The 18,056-nt window shown below is 48.4% G+C and overlaps 1 protein-coding gene across 1 annotated transcript; it reads left to right on the top strand.

Moving 5' to 3' along the window:
* C13H3orf33 (chromosome 13 C3orf33 homolog) lies at nt 1-8,823 on the top strand. The gene is made up of 5 exons (XM_054385771.1): nt 1-60; nt 2,745-2,898; nt 3,623-3,783; nt 4,913-5,137; nt 8,809-8,823. The coding sequence occupies exons 1-5, from the start codon at nt 16-18 to the stop codon at nt 8,821-8,823; spliced, it is 600 nt and encodes a 199-aa protein (XP_054241746.1). The 5' UTR covers nt 1-15.
* Nucleotides 8,824-18,056: the final 9,233 nt, after the last annotated feature.

Here is an 18,056-nt window from a genome sequence, read left to right as displayed (position 1 = left end):
AGCCTGAGCGCCGGGATGGCGGTGGCGGGGGTGCTGGTGCTGGCGCGGAGCGTCCGCATGGTGAGTGCCGGGGGGCTCCGTGGGGGCTTTTCCCGGGGTTCCCCCACGGCCCTGCCGGGAGCCCAGAGCGACGAGAAGGTGACGGGGAAGGCAGCGGCCGGCTCGGGTCTGGGCACAGCCGTTTCACGCCGGTTTCAGGCCGTGTCCCCTAGCAGGCGGCCTCTCGGCGGCCAGAATCCAGAGCCGTTCCTCGCCCCTTGTTTGCTTTCTCATTTAATCGCTGGTCCGCATCTCGGCAGCTTCCTGCAGCCCCTCGCACCCCGCTGCTGCTGCAGCCCACGCTGCTTCACTCCTCTTATCCAAATAAAGGTGAAACAGAGGAGGGTTCCTCGCATCTTTTCTCCATACTCCCATGAAGGGTAGTGCTTGTAGAATGTGTTCAAAGGTGACCCTAAATATCCCTTCCCTCCTGAAATGGTTTGTTCAGAGCCTGTACAAACACTTCATGGCCAAAGCTGTGTCTTCACAGGCAGTCTCCCTTGTCCCCTGCTCCTCCAGCTGCTTCAAAATAATCATAAAAAAAGAGTTATGATCATAAGAAAGAATCATCACCCTCATAAAAATCTTTTAGGATCATCAAAACCTTCCCTCTGCACAACTGAGATGCAGTTTGCTATGGAAGAACATCTGTAGAGACTTGAAAATCCTGTCAGAAAGCCTCAGTTACAAATGGTGCCCAATATTTTTATTTGATTTTATCCTCGTTTCTGTTTTGTTTGGGGTTTAGTTTTTAAATCAAGGCTTTGTGCCTGTGTTGGGAACTTCCAGTGCAAATGGGATCAGACTTCAACAACTTCTGCTCCAGAGAACCTTCACAGAATCACAGAGTGCTCTGGGTTGGAAGGGACCTCCAAAGCTCATCCAGTCCAACCCCCCTGCAGTCAGCAGGGACATCCCCAACTAGATCAGGTTGCCCAGAGCCCTGTCCAGCCTTGCCTTGAATATCTCCAGGGATGGGGTCCCAACCACCTCCCTGGGCAACCTGTTCTGGTGTTCCACCAGCCTCCTGGTGCAGAACTTGTTCCTGAGATCCAATCTAAATCTTCTCTGCTCTAGTTTGAAGCCATTGTCCCTCATCCTGTCCCTGCAGGCCTTTGCAAACAGTCTCTCTCCAGCCTTCTTGTAGCCCCTTCAGGTCCTGGCAGGCTGCTGTTAGTTCTCCCCAGAGCCTCCTCTTCTCCAGGTTGAACACCCTCAGCTCCCTCAGCCTGTCCTCATAGCAGAGGTGCTCCAACCTTTCTCCTGACCTGCTCCTTCAGGCTTTCTCTGCATCCTGGTGAGAGACCTTAAGGACACAAAGGGGAAGGTTTACTGACTAAATACCCTGCAGCAGGAAGGTCTCAGGGTCTAGGCATGGTGGTTTGGGATTTTCCTTCCCCCCAAGGGCCAGTGTGTCACAGCAGTTGTACTTAAGCAGGTCAATACTTTTCACAGCTGTGCAGAAGTAGCTTAGTGTTCTACAAAAGGCTTCTTGCAGCCAGACCTTTAGACATCAGCGTCATAAATCCTGGGTGTTAGACCATCCCCAGGGCCTGTCCTTCTCCCTCCACCCCATAAATTCTTGGCTGCTTCTTTCTCTGCTTGCTGGCCAAGCCTTGGCTGCTGCAAAGCTTCATTTTCCTGTGTGATCAGGTAACCATCCCTTTGCATCCCCCCTGTAAATCGAGGGCTCTGGTATCAAATTTAATCTCCTTGTGATCTTTTCAGAGGTGTACACCTGCCTTTGTCCCTCTCCTCTTTCACTCTCTTATCAAAGCCTGTGTTGTTTCTGTCCTTCCTGCTCTGCCTTTATTTCAGTGTCTGCTCTTTGCTGGCTCTTCAGACACCTCTTGGCCTCCTTTCACCCCTATTTAGCACCCTTTTAAAATGCTCTTTTCATGGCAAACCCAGTGAATTTCAATATGCACTGCTCCAAAAATGCCAGTTTCTCTTCTTGCTCTGAACCTTGCTTTCACGGCCACCCTAAATTGCAGGTTCTGTAGGTGAGGGAACATCCCTCGGTGTCTGGAAGGTCTGGCACAAGATGACTTCTGCAGTTGATTACTGTTAAATACAGCTAAAGATACTTTTCTGTGCTGCCTGATAATAGAGCTGCAATTTGCCAATCTGTTTTCAGAATCACAGGATGGCAGGGATTGGAAGGGACCTCTGGAAATCGTCCACTCCAACCCCCCCTGTCAAAGTAGGGTCACCCAGGCAGGTCACACAGGAACACATCCAGATGGGTCTTGAAAGTCTCCAGAGAAGGAGACTTTACAATCTTTCTGGGCAGCCTGCTCCAGGGTTCCAGCACCCTCACAGCACAGAAATTTCTCCTCATGTTGAGGTGGAACTTCCTGGGTTCCAGTTTGTATACACTGCCAGTTGTCCTGTCACAGGACACCACTGAAAAGAGCTTGGCCCCTTCTTGACACCCACCTTCAGATATTTATAGACATTAGTGACATCCCCTCTCAGGCTGCTCTTCCCAGACTACACAGCCCCAGGTCTCTCAGCCTTTCCTCATCAGATGTGCCAGTCCCTCCATCATCCTCGTAGCCTCTGTTGAACTGGGGAGCCCAGAACTGGACCCAGTACTCCAGGTGTGGTCTCACCAGGGCAGAGTGCAGGGTGGGGAGAACCTCCCTTGACCTGCTGGCCATGCTCTTCTTCATGCACCCCATTGCTCTTCTTTCCATCAACAGACAACAAAGTTCACAAGTGCTCTGGATATACCTGTGGAGTTTGTCACAAAGAATGTGAAACTGAGGGGGAAATTACATCACATCACGGAGAAAGGTCTGGAGGTTGAACACATTCCCATCAGCATTCCTCTCATCACATCCATACAGAGAAAATGTAAGTGAGAGGAGGTGAAGAACCAAGGCAGAAATTAAACATTTATGTTCTTAATGTGGCTGCAAGAATGGGAGGAGCAAGCTGGAAGGGAGGGTGAAGGTGTTTGGGGCTCTGAGCAACCTGCTCTAGTTGCAGATGTCCCTGCTGACTGCAGGTGGTTGGACTGGGTGACCTTTAAAGGTCCCTTCCCACCCAAACCAGTCTGTGATTCTTTGAGTCTATTATTTGCTTTCATGGCTCATCTCCTTCCTGGCAAAAAAGACTCTGCTGGGAACAGGCTTTAATTTAGGGATGAAGATCTGGCAGCCAGGTACAAGCCCATTGTCATGGACAGTTTTTCTGTCACTTGGCAGAAGCTGTCCATCAGCTCTGAGTCACACTCCTGCTTTGCAAATCAATACCTGCAGGCCCTGGTGCTTCTTGCCTATTGTTTGTGCCCTTCCAGATAAAAGGGCAGTGACTGATAATGAAAACAGTTCCATCTGTGTGCAGAATCAACCAAACCAGCTCAAATCACTTCTGCAAGCTCGAATTCTTTTTCTAAAGGGAGAGATGAGACCAAATTCTTCTGTGTGAATAAATAGTGTTTGGGGGAACTAAAATGGGTTGGGTTTCTTTGGTTTGTAATCCATGGGAGTAAATTCACAACCAGCAGGTGAGGGTCCATGCAAAGCATCAAGCTGCCTTTGCTGCGTGCAGTAACCAAAGTTCTCTCTCTAACCAGGGCAATCCAAAGGTCTTCTGCTGGTGAAGCTTGCTGGAGTGGAGTGGGCTCCCAGTGGCATGGCCTGGTTACAGCAGGAGCTGAAACCCAAACAGATGATCTGGTTCCAGCTCCTGGGAAGGGAGGAGCTGGCACTCGAGTGCCTTGTGTTAGTAAATAAGGTGAAGAGAGTGGCAAATATTGACCTTTCTCTGTGGCAAATATTGACCTTTCTCTGCAGTTTTGAGTTTGTGGTTAGGCAGTTTAATCACCTCAGGACGTTTAAGGAGTGGACCCAAGATTTATCTATGGAAATGAATTTTAGTTGTGCTTGGAAGTCTTATTTCAAGAGCAGTATTTCTGCAGACTGGTTCATCAGCACTGGTGGGGCCACACTTTGCTGTGTTCAGTCCTGGGGCACTCTACAGCAAAGACACTGAGAAGGTCCAGAGAAGGGTAATGAAACTGGTGAAGGGTCTGGAGAACAGAAATAGGGAGAAGCAGATGAGGGACCTGGGTTGGTTTGGTCTGGAAAAAAGGAGGCTGAGGGGAGACCTTCTGACTCTCTACAACTCCCTGAAAGGAGGTTGGGGTCAATCCTTCTCCCAAGAAACAAACGATAGGACAAGAGGAAATGGCCTCAAGCCAGAGGAAGTTTAGGTTGGAGATGAAGAACAATTTCTTCATTGAAAGGTTTGTGAGGCACTAAAACAGCCTCTCCAGGGAAACAATTGAATGACCTGGAGGCATTTATAAGATGTATAGATGTCATGCTGAGGGTGACTTGGCAGTGCTGGGTTAATGGTTGGACTTGATCTTAAAGGTCTCTGCCAGGCAGAATGATTCTGTGTTTGTGTGAAACCAGTGTGTCTCTGTCAGTGGTGGACTGTCATTTACACTCAGGGTAGGGAGACACTGGAACAGGTTGCCCAAAGAGGCTGTGGATGCCCCCTCCCTGGAGGTGTTCAAGGCCAGACTGGATGAGGCCATGAGCAACCTGGAGGTGTCCCTGCCCACGGCAGGGGCTTGGAACTGGATGATCTTGAAGGTCCCTTCCAACCCAACCCATTCTATGAATCCATGATTTAGTTCTGATTAGTCAAATACTGAGTCCATCACATGTTCTTTTACACATGTTCTTTTACAAATGTATTGCATGAGTGTTAGGTTTTAAGTCAGCTGGACTGCTCTTAACTTTTAAGTCTGCTGGAGAGTAGATCTAGGCAGAAGTAAAGCTTGCATCTCAGAGGGATTTCACACCTAACCCCCTGATTTAAAGGTGAGTGTCATCTTTATCCTGCCTTTTTATAGGGTCGATTCCTCAGCGTGTGCTTGAACGAAGAGATCTTGAGGCAAGGGCTTGGCAGAACAGTGCCTATCAAAGGGCTGCCTCACGACTCCCACCTCCACTGGAAGCTTCACAGAAGGCTCCTTCGAGCAGAGTTGAAGGCCTTGAAGAAACACAAAGGAATATGGCAAGAAGAAAGCTACTATGAAAGACTTCGAGATCGGATCAGCAGCAATAGAGTGGTACAGGTACTGAAACAGTTTGTGAGCTGGCTAAGAAGCTCTGTGTGAAGGTCAAAAGGGAGGCTGGGCTGGTGAAATGCCAATTCTTTATGATTCATGCTTTATCTCAGGCAGGTGGTTATGATCAAAACCATTGCCCTGACTTTGAGGGTCCCTGTCTTGAGCAGAAAGCCCAGGAGGTTTCTAATGCCACATTAGAGTCCATGGGGCTGGGTTTTAACAGTAATACAAAAGGCAGGGATTAAAATGTTCTGAAGCCAAACTTCTCCACAGTAATGTCCTAAACTGGTTGTCCAGTTTTCCTCTGGTGAGAGCAGTGGGCAGTCCACTTCTTGAGAGAGCTGCAGGGTGTTAGTTCACAGGGTAGGGCCTTAAATGCTTCTCTGCTGCAGGTCATTGCTACCTTAGTTAGAAAACTCCATTTCCAGAGCTTGTGGGATGTGTTTGCTCAGGAGCATTTTGCTTGAATTCTATTCTTATGCCACTTTGGTAGACGATTTGTGGTTTAAAAATCTTTCAGCTTGAATAATGGCTTGCATTGTTGGTGACATAAAAGGTAATTTGTCATGGTTGAGCTTAAGAAGCTGATAAGGTCACAACAACTAAAGTTTCTTGGAAGAAAAAGTCACTTGGTGTATCAAAGCATAAAAATTAACACCACAGGCCTCCAAAGTTTTGGGGACAACATTCAATGGAAGAGGAAAAATTTCAGGGGTTTGGTGTTTTTTTGGTTTTTTTCCTGCTGGTTCTATAAATATCTAAAATTAGCTAGAAATAAAATGAAATTTCAAAAGAGGGATCATCCTGTGCCAATATATTCTTGGGTTTATTTTTGCAAGCAGTGTTAAGTATTATTTATTTTGTACACAGACTCAGAATAAAGATTGAATTTCTCACGTTTGATGTTACATGGTTTATATACCAAGCACTTGACCTTTGTTTAACCTCCCCCAGTGCAAATATTTATTTAAAGTGAAGTGTTTTACAGATTTTTCTTTCTTTCTGGGTGATTCCTTGCCAATCAAATCCAGGGAGAAGAGTGTGGTACAAAAATAATCAATAAATCTTCAAATCTGAGCATTGCTTCTTTGGCATTTCTAGGGGCTATGCAATTTTTTTATTTCCTTCAAATCAGCATGAAAATTGTGAATCCTGAGATCCTATAACAAAACCAACCAACCAACCAAAGGAAAACAACAAAAAAGACAAAATCTGCCAGTGTCTTTACTACTTTTGTAGCTCAAAGTTTACTTTTAACCCCAAACTACAGTCTCAGCAATAATCCACTTCTCATGGGGGTCTGTAAGTATACCTGGGAAGTACAAAGCTTTCAAAACTGAGCCTAATTGTGCAGTTCTGATGATTTTTTGCTATAATAATTAAATATTATTCTACCTGGACTTTGCTCTCCTAGTTTGTGAATGAGTGATAGGAGTGTTTATCACCAAAAATTCACTGTAAAGCTGAGAGAAATATCTTAGGAAACCACATTTTGAGTACGCAGAGGTGAAGTGTGGGTGAATGTGAACCAAGTTTCCTCCCTTTTAACCTTAAAGTAAGGTTTAAATTAAATTAATTAAAAAGTAAGGTTCAGAAAAATCCTTAATTTTTCTAAATTACAGCACAGGGCTGCATCCTGTTAGATTGTGGGTTATAAGGATTTTTAAAAGTTGGGAATACAGCTTTTGTACCACTTAATGGAAGCCTTACCTCACTCTTGACTAAAGTTTCAAGTTCCCTTTCAGTTGTTGGCAGTGAGGTGAAAACAGAAATAATTTTGTAAGGAACTACAAGGAACTACAGGGAGGGACATTTACATCTTTAAACTCAGGCCTCTCCTTACGTGATTGCTGCACAAATTTTGGTGATGTGCTTTTACCACGGGTCTTGTCAGAATACAAACACAAGAAATGTGTGGACATGGCACTTGGGGGCATGGTTATTAAACCATGGCCGTGGTGGTCTTAGACTGATGGTTGGACCTGATGATCTTGGAGATCTTTTCTATGGTTCTCTAAGCAGCTCCATGCACAGGATCAGGCTGTAACAGACAGTGCTGGTCTCACGAGCTTTGTACTGTGGGCTTCGAGATTGACGTGACAAACGATTTCAAGGAGAGTCAACTGCTCTAATTGTTGGTTAATGCTGTTTTCCTTATCGTTCAGGGCTTATCTGTTTAAAAAAAAACAACAAACAAACAACAACCAAAACCAACCACAAGGCACCCTCCCCCTCTCAGAAAAAGAAAAAAAAAAAGCAGACCGCAGTTCAAAGCTGTGCTTTCCATCTGTGCCAGGCTTGAGAGCTTGCAGATCTTGTCTCTGTGGGAGGCCTGTCTATTGACAAACTTGTAACAGGAGGAGAAACAAATAGCTCTGCAGAACCGAGCTGAGGAGCTGGCTGGGAGGTTGGGGGAGAAAAAGAGCTTTTCTCAGTGACATAAAACCACCCCATGCTGCCTCTGAGGAGCACTGTCCCACTCCTTTAGCCGCAGCAGCAATGCAGGCAGGAGTATTTTCAAGCAGAGGATGTAGCTCTTTTGTGATGAGGAATAAGGACAAGAATTAAACTGCTTGGCTTTTGTGACTTTGCCCCTGCAACTCTAAAGAAGCTGTGAGCAACACGACGTCTTAAAAAGATCATAGGGAGGGAAAGGAAATACGTCCAAATGGCCCAAAAAGGAAAGTATCTTCTGCGTGGCACAGGCTCTTTATTGCTGGTGAGGCATGCAAGGCAAAGAGCCCACCCATAAGCAGTGGGCATGGTGCTGTTCAGTGTCCCTTCCTGACAGGCTAACAAAGAAGCCTTGCTGCTGCACAGCGATGGGTGTCTGGGCTGGCTGCCCCCTGCCAAGCTCCCTGCGACAGGAGAAGCAGCACAGTTCCCCCTTTCCCGTTTGTGTCTCTTGTTCATGGCAATACCAGGCTTGTTGCCCACTTTGACAGAGCTCACACCAGCTGGGTCCCTATAAAACATCCTCAGACACACGTGGGACCATTGGATATAAAAAGCTATCATAGAATGATTTGGGTTGGAAGGGACCTTAAAGATGATCTAGTTCCAACCTCCCTCCCATGGGCAGGGACACCTTCCATGCAGAGTTTTAGACTTAAACTCCTCCAGAGGTGGAACTTTCTCCTTCTCACGTCAGGAGAAAGCCCAGAGCTTTTTGTGGCCATCAGGAAAATCATAAAACTGTTGATTGGAAGAGATCTCTAGGATCATCAAGTCCGACCATTAACCCAGCACTGCTAGGTCACCACTGAACCCTCAGCACCACATCCATTCTGCTTTGAAACCCCTCCCGGGATGGGGACTCCACCACTGCCCTGGGCAGCCTGAGCCAGGCCTCAACAGCCCTTTTGGGGAAGAAATTGTTCCTCATGTCCAACCTAAACCTCCGCTGGTGCAACTCGAGGTCGTTTCCTCTTGTCCTATCACTTGTTCCTTGCGAGAAGAGACCAATCCCCACCTCACTTCAGCCTCGTTTCAGGGAGTTGTAGAGAGCTAGAAGGTCTCCCCTCAGCCTCCTCTTCTTCAGCCTGAACAACCCCAGGTCCCTCAGCTACTCCTCATCAGCCCTGTTCTCCAGACGCTTCATCATACCTCAGGGCAATCAGAGCCATTTAAGGACCACATATCCCTTCCCTGCCGTTACCTTCCGTTATCCCGCGCAGGTGAACAGCCCTTGAAGTTCATCGAGATTTTTAAGGGAGAAGAAAAAAAGTTAAAAATCCCCTCCCCTGGGGGTCCGGGCCCGCTCGGGGGACAGATCCCCGGGTGAGAAAGGAGCACTGAGGAAGGTGTGATGAGGAAGGGACAGCGAGAAGGGCGGTGAGGAGCAGCCCCGCCTCACAGCAGGTGCGGCGCTGGTGGCGGTTTGCCGCCGTCCCATGGCGCCTTGAGGGGCCGGGGCCGTGGCCGTCCCGCCCCGCGCGTCTCCATGGCAGCCGCCGCCGGCGGGCCGAAGGTGAGCCTGAGGGGCCGCCTCGCCGCCTCAGTGACCGCCGGACGGCAGTTCGCTTTAGCCATCCCCGGTTCGTGGAGCTCTGTGAGTCCCGCCGTGAGGAGATGAACTGGGACAGGGAGGGGAAGGACCCTGAGGCGGGCGTGAGGCGGGCGGGCGCTGAGGGGCAGCGCTGAGGGCCGGGGTGGTCCGAGCGGCGCTGAAGGGCTGCGCTGAAGGCAGGGCTGGCCCCGGTGGCGCTGAGGGGCGGCTTGGAGCAGACACACAATGGAACAGGTTGAATGGGAGCGGGCCAGGGGCCGACGCAACACCGGGAATGGATCGACGGCCTCAGCCGCCGCTGGGTCTCCGCTGGCGAGCGGGAGCTCGTTCCGCTCCGGGTACGGAGCGGCTCCGGGTTTCCCTCTGCGCTGCGCGCCGGAGGGCGGGCCGGGCTGGGGCGGGCCGGGCGGCAGCGCCGTGCGTTTGAACGGGGAGCAGGTTGAGGCGGACGGGACGGAGCCGAGCGGTGAGTGCCGGGCGGGATGGGCCCCGGGAGGGAAGCTCCGAGCCTTCGGTCCCTGAGGCACAGCCGAGTGGGCAGCGGTTGTGGTGCAGCCCCCGCGGGGGCTCCCTGCGGCCGATCCGGGACGGAGCTGTCCCCGGGTGGGATTCGGAGACGCTCCGTTTGGTTTTCGTTTCTGGGAGTTAATACCGAGTTTTGCCGCTTTTTTTTGCAGCTGGAAGTTGAGAGTTTGCAAGGTGCAACTTTTGTTTGCGGGGTTTTCTGTCGGCTAAGATGCTGTTGTGGTTGTTGAGATACTGTGTATCGTAGTCCCCCGGACGCTGTTGCACTGATTTTATTAAAGCCACGAGGACTTTTCCTCCCCCAGGACCTCCAGAGCCCTGCGGGGCTTCTTCGGGAGCATCGAGAGGTCCCCCGGGGGAGCAGCCGGTACCGAGGGCTTTGCCTTGGTGCGCTCCCAGGTGTAGTTGGTGCCTTCCGGAGTCACAAGGAGCTACTCCAGCGCTTGGAGCCCTGTTTGTTCTGTTGGTTAAATAATGAATCATACCGGATAAACTTCCAGCTCTTTTTGGGGGGTTAAACCTGCTTTTGCCCTATGGTACGGCAGGTTCTGCTTTAATGTTGTTCGGTGAGGAATTAAAACCAGAGAAAACTGCAAGCGGTTTGTATGCCTTAGATTTAGTCCAGACCGTGTTAAATGAGGCTTAACATCAAGTCCTGACCCTTCGGAGAGGAGTGGAGGACATCACTTGAAAAGTGTCACAAGGCTTACAGAGCAGGCTTGGTTCCAGCTCTGTAAGATGCTAAAATAGGTGGGAACTGAGTCAAGCCTCTTGCTGGATTCAGTCCTTTCTAAAAATACCTTATACAAGGGCTGATAATCTGATCCATAAACTACTTTTCAAGAAAAAAAATAAAGTGCAGTGAGCTGGGGATTCTGCTCCGTGCACGTTTTGTTGTAATGGAGCAGCTGTGTAATTGTGGGAACTTCAACTCCAGCTGACTGCAGGCTGTTTTTAGAAGGAGTGTTATTAAATTGCAGGCAGAAAGATACAAGCCTTATCTGATGCACTAGTCATAGGCTCTTTGTTTAGAGTGTGCCTTTCAACTCCTGGGTTATAAAGCACAGTGTTTGCCTGTTTTCAGTGGATGCTCCTGATTTTCTTGTCCTTGGGAATTTCTGGCCGTTGTGTTACAAAACTTAGAGGAAAGCCAAAGGAAAGCAAAAGACTTTGGGAGTCCTGTTCTGAAATGTGAAGGAACACCTGTATGTAACAGTGCTGGAAAGAAGAACCTGGATTGAGGGTTCAGCCCTCAAATGAGGCACCTAAGTTAAAGACAATGTGGTGTGGATAAAGAAAATGTGGATTTTTGAGGAGGGAGGAGACAGCAGAGTGCATCCACGCTGTTAACCTTCCTGTTCTTTAAATGTTACCTCAATGGGCTAAGCTTAAGATGCTACTTTTGTGTTCTTTAAACTCTGAAGGAAGCTTTTTCTAGGTTTAAAAATGTCAGCAGGCTGTTAGGGAAAAACAAAAAAGCAAAGTTTTATCAGTCACAGATGAATGATTTGTGAGAAATGATCTGATCAGTGGCAATTTTCTGCTCCCTATTGTCTCTAAAAACGGGGATCAGCTGGTGGTTTTGGATCGAGGGCTGCACAACTCATTATTCCAACAATACTGGCTCAGCTTGGGAGGTTGCCTAGGGAATTGATTTAATGCTTCTTGTCCTTTCACCCTTTGAGGCGGGTGTCCCATGATGACTTTGATCCAAACCCACCAGCCTTTGTAAAGGAGAATACAATTTTCACTCCAGAAAAGCAGAGGAGAGGCCACCCCCTCTTAGCAGATCCCAGTTTTTTTGCACAAGTCAATCTGTAATTTAAAACAAACACCCGTGGCAATAAAACAAGTTTCCTGATAAGCATCAAAACACAGAATGAAATCAGTCCTCTCTGTTCAATATTTAGCTTCTCCTTATTTCTGGGGAAGGCTTTAACCCTGAAGCTGTGTATTTCTGTTGGCTCTACAGAGTAGTCTTTCTAGAAATGGAATAGTTTTGCTTTAATGAAATCTGAATCATTATTTTGTATTTAAAGTGCCACCCAAGATACACTTCAATTTAAATTGCTAACCTAGATGGCACAGGCTAGGTAGCTCAGACAGGGCTTGGAGATCCTGGGGTTTTGGAGATGGGGCTGTGAAGGTCAGGAGCAGCCAGCAGTGAAGACATCCTGGGTGACTGTCTCATTCCTGGAAAAATGGGATGGATTTTTGCTAGAAACAGTGTTGATTAGACTTAGGGACCAGCATGAACAGCAGCTGTGGGTCCTGCTCTCAATGCCAGCTTGAGCAATCTCCTGCCAGCTACTATGCAGGGTGCATGGTGGTGGATTTTGTTGGGGCTTTTTGTTTGCCTGGGGTTGTTTCAATAAGTTTAAAGAAATCTGGGTGTTAAAGAAATACCACAAACACCCCAGAATTTGGGAAGCAGAAGTCTGTTAGAGACCTCCTGTATTGTCTTTAATAGGACAGCTTTTCCTGCCTGTGCCTTCAAAGGAGGTAAGGCTATCATGACTAATCCCCTTGTAGGGTCTTACAGAAACTCCCTTAATGCCTCAATGTTATCAAATGAGGTGAAGGTGCTTTATGAGCACAGTTATTAGGGTGTTTTCACCATGACACACCAGGCTGCAGAGCGTTTCTGGGCATTGATGGTGGCTGCTGTAGTGGAAGGGTGTCAGAGCAGTCTCTGCCCAGCAAAGCATGGTTCCCCGGGGCACTGGAGATTAATTAGTTGGAACCACTGGGTCTGAACTGCACTAGGGATCAATCTGGCCTTGCTTCCAAGTCTGTAAGCAGGAGGTACTTCCACTGCAGTGCTGTTGGGCTTGCCCAATGTTAATGCAGACTGATCTAATTGCTAGGACGGGGAGGGGTGCGTGGAACTGGTTTTGTTTCCCCCTATTTTATTTATTTTAGGAAATGATTTGTTTTCTGTAATAAAGGTGGCTTTCTTGTTCCAGCTCTATGGACACAGAGGCCATTATCATCACTCCAGAGATCTGAGCTTGCCCTCTGCTTTCCTGACTTGTAGAATCACAGACTGGTTTGGGTGGGAAGGGATATTTCAAGGTCATCCAGGCCACGGACATCTGCAACTACAGCAGGTTGTTGACAGCCCCAAACAACCTGACCTGGAATGGTTCCAGGGATGGGGCATCTCTCACCTCTCTGGGAAACCTGGGAAAGGGTCTCACCACCCTCAGAGTAAAAAATTTCTTCCTCTTTCAGTTCAAACCATCCCCCCTTGTCCTGTCACAACAGGCCCTGCTCAAAAGTCTGTCCCCTGCTTTCTGCTCAGCCCTTGAAGCACTGAAAAGCCACCAGAAGGTCTCCCTGGAGCCTTCTCTTCTCCAGGCTGAACAACCTCAACTCTCTCAGCCTGGTCCCACAGCAGAGAGCTTCCAGCTCTGCCAGCATTGCTGTGGCCTCCTCTGGCCCTGCTCCAGCAGGTCCCTGTCTGTGCTGAGGGCTCCAGAGCTGCCCCAGCACTGCAGGGGGAGTCTGAGCAGAGCACAGCAGAGGGGCAGAATCCCCTCCCTGCCCCTGCTGCCCACACTGCTGGGGATCAGCCCAGGCCAGGCTGGGGCTGGGCTGGCAGCGCTCAGTGCTGGCTCCTCTCCAGCTCTGCACCCCCAGCACCCCCAAGCTGTCCTCCATGAGGCTGCTCTCCAGCCCTTCATCTCCAGAGTTATGGAGCCTTTTGCTGGACATCTGACTTTACAGAAGGACTATGTAGTTGTACCTGGGTAGCTGAGAGTGTGTCTCTGGGGGATGGAAAGGCAGACTGGGAGATCCAGAAGGAAATACCTGCTGCCACAGATACATGTTTATTAAGGTTCCTGGGGGAGTGCAGAGGAGAGGAAGGGAGGGGTGGGCAGAGCTGCTGGTAGGAATTTGGAAGCAGCCACCTGTTGCAGTGCTAGAAAAAGTCAGGGACATGCTGCTGGGCATGTGCCTTTCCAACAGCTCAGGTTCTCTGGTGAACCATGCAGAGGGCTCTTGGCCATGTGCATTAAAGCAATGTATCATCTTGGGCATGTCCATGTGAGTCTCTTCAACTTGAAATGACTCAAGGCTGCTTGCAAGAAGCTTCAGGTGGAAACAAGCTGTTGTGTAAAGCTGTCCATGCTCCATTGCTTGACTTATTGAGCCGACACAGAGTTCATGTACCCATGCACACTGAGCATGACCAAGCATGTCCTTGAGTATAGGATGTGTCAACTCCCTGCATAGGTCTAAATCAGGCACTGCTGAGCCTCACATCAATGTGTTTCCCATGGTCTTTGCTTGGTCTTGGTTCAAGGCATGGGTGTTTGATAGTATCCCCACAACATAAAATGGAAGAATATTGGCAGTTGTTATCTGTGTCAGTTGGTGGCGAACACAAAGGGTCCTGTGGTATGAAATGTCCACTCTTTGGGGGCTGCATGTCAATTGCTAAGTAGCCAGACCTAGAGAATTCCATTTCCAGTGGGATGACTTGTGCTGAACCCAGGCTGGGCAAGTTAGGTGTTTTCTGAAGCTGTGCCCACTGAGCTGCCTGCCCTCCTTGAAATAATTCCTTAAATAGGAGTTAAAAAAAAAATTCCTTTTAGGCTTGAGGAATGGGGGGCAAATGCTAATTCCCTTTCAGGGTCTGTTGCCATGGGGAGTCAGTTCAAATCCTTTCTAATGCCTTCCTCAGCAGTGAGTTGTGCTGACACATGCTTTTCAGGACTTCCCAGAAGGAGCTGAGAAATTACTTGAAACAAAAGCTCCATCAGAACTAAGAGCCACAGGGAGATTAAAGTTTGCTGTGTGTTAGCTGTGGGGAGGAGAGATGAAGTTGGCTGTTTTGTGGGCTAACACCTCTGCAGTCTTCCTGTAGGATCCCTTCAAGTACTGCAAGGCAGGTTTAAGGTCCCCCTGGAGTCTAATCTTCTTCAGGCTGAACACCCCTAGCTCCCTCAGCTTGTCCTCACAGCAGAGCTGCTCCAGCCCTTGGATCTCTGTGGCCCTTCTCTGCACTCACTCCCACAGTTCTATATCCTTCTTATGTGGGGACACCAGACCTTTGTAATCGATGAGAGCAATAAACTCTGGAAAGTATCCACACATCTGTGACATAATTTACAGCATAGGTGGGTGAAACTTTGCCTTTTAGATGATGAGAGCAACATGAATTTGGGGCCCAAGTGTCATTTTGTGTCAGCTCTACAGATCTTTGCTGCAGCCAGTGTGCCCTGCCTGTTCTGCATGGCTCCTGCACCATTCATGCAGGTTATTATTTGGAGTGAATGTTGATGTTTGATGCTGATTAAGGGGGAGATTTGCACAGATGATGTGTAGGAACCCTGAGAGCCTGGCTTTGTGTGAGAGCTAAATCTAAATCTGCCTGAATTCAGACCAGCTTAAATGCTTAGCAATATTGGGGCAACTGCCAGTGGCTTAGAGAAATAAGAAACCCAAGATTGCAGCTGGGTGGATCCCCCATGAAGTGTTGTTTATCATCTCTTCAGAGTTGGTTTTTGGGGCCTAACTGTGGCTGAACTTCACACCCAGTGGCTACTTGGTTTTGTGGATACTGTTCAAAAAAGGAAATACAGCCCACCCTGTGCAGCAGCTGCTCTCTGAAGGCTTGAAGGTCGTTCTGCCGGAAGATTGGTTGCTACTTTCTTTAGAAAGTTCAACCCAAAGATTTGTTGCTACTTTCTTTTAGAAAGTAAAAACATGGACTGGAAACAGCAGCTCTTGATCCTAATGGATAAAACCTGAACAGAAGTTCCTCTTGATGGCTACCATTAAACTAACCCAGGGGAAATCCTGCAGTTTGTTTTATTGTGTTTCAGGGACATAAAGGTGGTGAGAGCACAAATTTTCCTGGTTGCACGTTGTGTAAACAGAATTGCAAATGACTTCACTCCCTCTCGTTGGTATCTGTTACTTCCCACTATCAGTATAACAAAGGGCTGAGCCCTTGGACTTTGGAGAGCATGTCTGAGAAGTGTCCTCTCTTCTTGGATTTCCAGGGCAGCTCTTTGCCAAGCTGCTGAGTGCTGATGGCACCTTTGGAAATGAGAATGGCAGAATCATGCAATCCCTTTGGTGGGAAAAGACCTTTAAAGGTCATTGGGTTCAACCATTCTCTAAATCTACCAAGGCTGGTGGAAAACAATGTCTCTCAGCACCACATCTCTGCCTCTTCTAAATACCTCCAGGGATGGAGATTCAACCACCTCACTGGACAGCCTGTTCTGGTGGTTGAGAATCCTTCTAGGGAAGAACTTTCTTCTGATACCCAACCTAAAACTCCTCTGGTGCAGCTTGAGGCCATTTTCTCTCATCCCATCATTTATGTAGAGCTTGGTCTGGATGTTCCTTTATCAAACTCAGGTTGTACAGAAGGACCAGCAATCCTGTCTGAGCAGCCCTCATTCTGTTCCTGCGGTGTGCAAGTACAGCTTTTGCCTGTTCTCAAATGTAGGGTCAGTCAGTTAACTCTTTTCACTGCCACCACATTATTCTGCAAGAAAGTTCCAGGTGGGATTTGTACCATGAGTTCATTGAATGGCCTAGGTTGAAAGGGGCCTTAGGGCTTCTCTACTCCAACTACACTGCCATGGGCAGAGACACCTCTCAGGTAGACTCAGCTGCTCAAGGCCTCATCCAACCTGGCCTTGAACACCTCCAGAGAGGAGGCATCCACAAACCTTCCTGGGCAGCTTATTCCAGAGTCTCACCACCCTCATACTAAAGTTCTTCCTAAGACCCAGTCTAACCCTGTTCCCCCTCAGCTTCAAACTGTTCCCCCTTGTCCTGTCTCTAGACATCCTCATGAAAAGTCCCTCTGCAGCCTTCCTGTAGGATCCCTTCAGGTTTTGGAAGGCAGCTCTAAGGTCCCCCCAGTCTTTTCTTCTCCAAGTTGAACAGCCCCTGCTCCCTCAGCCTTGGTGCTTGCTCTGTCTGCAATGACTGGCAGCTAGCTGGGTGCACAGGATTGCAGTCAGCAGCCATTTCAGTGCCCCCACCACCATCACAGCTGCCAGATTAAAGACCAGGGTTTCCCTGGCTGGTGTATTCCTGCTACTCAGTGCTGGCCAGATGGTCCTTCTGCCCTCCTGTGCAGATGTCTCCACTAGAGAGCATTAGAGTGCTCTCTGGCCCTGGCTACAGCTAATACAGCATTATTTCCCCTCACACACTTAGTGTGCCCTTTGCTTGACTCTCTGTTGCTCTTCTCACTGTTAACCTATTTCTTTTTTATTATTATTATTTTTTCTTTTCTCTTTAAGTCAGTTGTAGCATCTGAACTACTTGTAGTGTAAAATTTATCATTGGCAGCTCTGCATCAGGTGCAAGCTTGTGGAACCTGGAGCCCTCTGAACAATTCAGTGTTTTCTGGGCTTGTTTTTCTGTCAAAGGCAGAATTGCCAGGCACACAGGAGTTTTTTCTTAATTTAAAACCTCTGGCAGAACTTTTGACACTATTTGTTTTTGCCACACCATTTTGTGCTAAGGAAGGGAAGGAATACAGCTTTTCAAAGGCATCACATGCTCAGTGGTTTTGTCAAAGGGAGCTGCAGTGTCTGTCCTGTTATTAGGAAGGATTCACAAGGATTCATGGTGTCTGATTGACTTCAGGCTCTTATCTGATCAGTGCTTCAGAAACAAAAGAGGAGAGAAGCAGCTCAGAAGGGGAGATCAGCAATGTCCACCCTGTACACATCTCACTTAACTACCAGTTAACTGCTCTCGAGAGAGCTGTGCACAGGACTCAGAGCAGTTCCTCCCCAGTGCTCAATGGACCAGTGCTTAATGCCTTCTTCACATTTGAGACCTGCTCAGTGTCCAGGTTAAATACTGCAGATAAATGTTTGGATTATGCTTCTGCTTTCTAAATGGTGCTAGCCACAACAGCCAGAGCTCAGTACCTGTCACAGAATGGTTTGGGTTGGAAGGGACCCTCAAAGTCATCTTGTCCAGTCCTGCAGTCAGCAGGGACACCTCCAACTAGAGCTGGTTGCTCAGGGTCACAGCAAGTCTGATCGTGAATATCCCAAGGGATGGGGCCTCAGCCACATCTTTGGGCAACCTATTCCAGTGTTTTCACCACCCTCATTGTGAATAACTTCCTCTTCATGTCCAAACTGAATTGGCCCTGCTCCAGTTTCAAAGCATTGCTCCTTGTCCTATCCCCACAGGCCCTTTGGAACAGTTCCCTCCCCAGGCTTTCTGTAGGTCCCCTTCAGATATTGAAAAAAAGATTCCCACTGAACTCCAGAAGAAACCTGAACATGCAGGTTTTGCCATGAGAACAGTCAGATATTGGAATCATCTCCCAAGGGAAGTGGTGGATTCCCCTACCTTGGTCAGTTTTAAGACTCAGCATGCCAGGGTGCTGGGCCA

This window comes from Indicator indicator, chromosome 13 (assembly GCF_027791375.1).
Source record: "Indicator indicator isolate 239-I01 chromosome 13, UM_Iind_1.1, whole genome shotgun sequence".
In the NCBI taxonomy this organism is placed as follows: domain Eukaryota; kingdom Metazoa; phylum Chordata; class Aves; order Piciformes; family Indicatoridae; genus Indicator; species Indicator indicator.
The sequence above is the reverse complement of the archived record's forward strand: the minus strand, read 5'-3'. Positions and strand labels throughout refer to the sequence as shown.

Excerpts from the sequence above, each read along its gene's own strand:
- C13H3orf33 (XM_054385771.1), top strand. The coding sequence starts at position 16 with ATGGCGGTGGCGGGGGTGCTGGTGCTGGCGCGGAGCGTCCGCATG. Across the intron at positions 61-2,744 it reads TGGCGCGGAGCGTCCGCATG|ACAACAAAGTTCACAAGTGC; the intron begins GTGAGTGCCGGG and ends TTCCATCAACAG. Across the intron at positions 3,784-4,912 it reads GCCTTGTGTTAGTAAATAAG|GGTCGATTCCTCAGCGTGTG; the intron begins GTGAAGAGAGTG and ends GCCTTTTTATAG.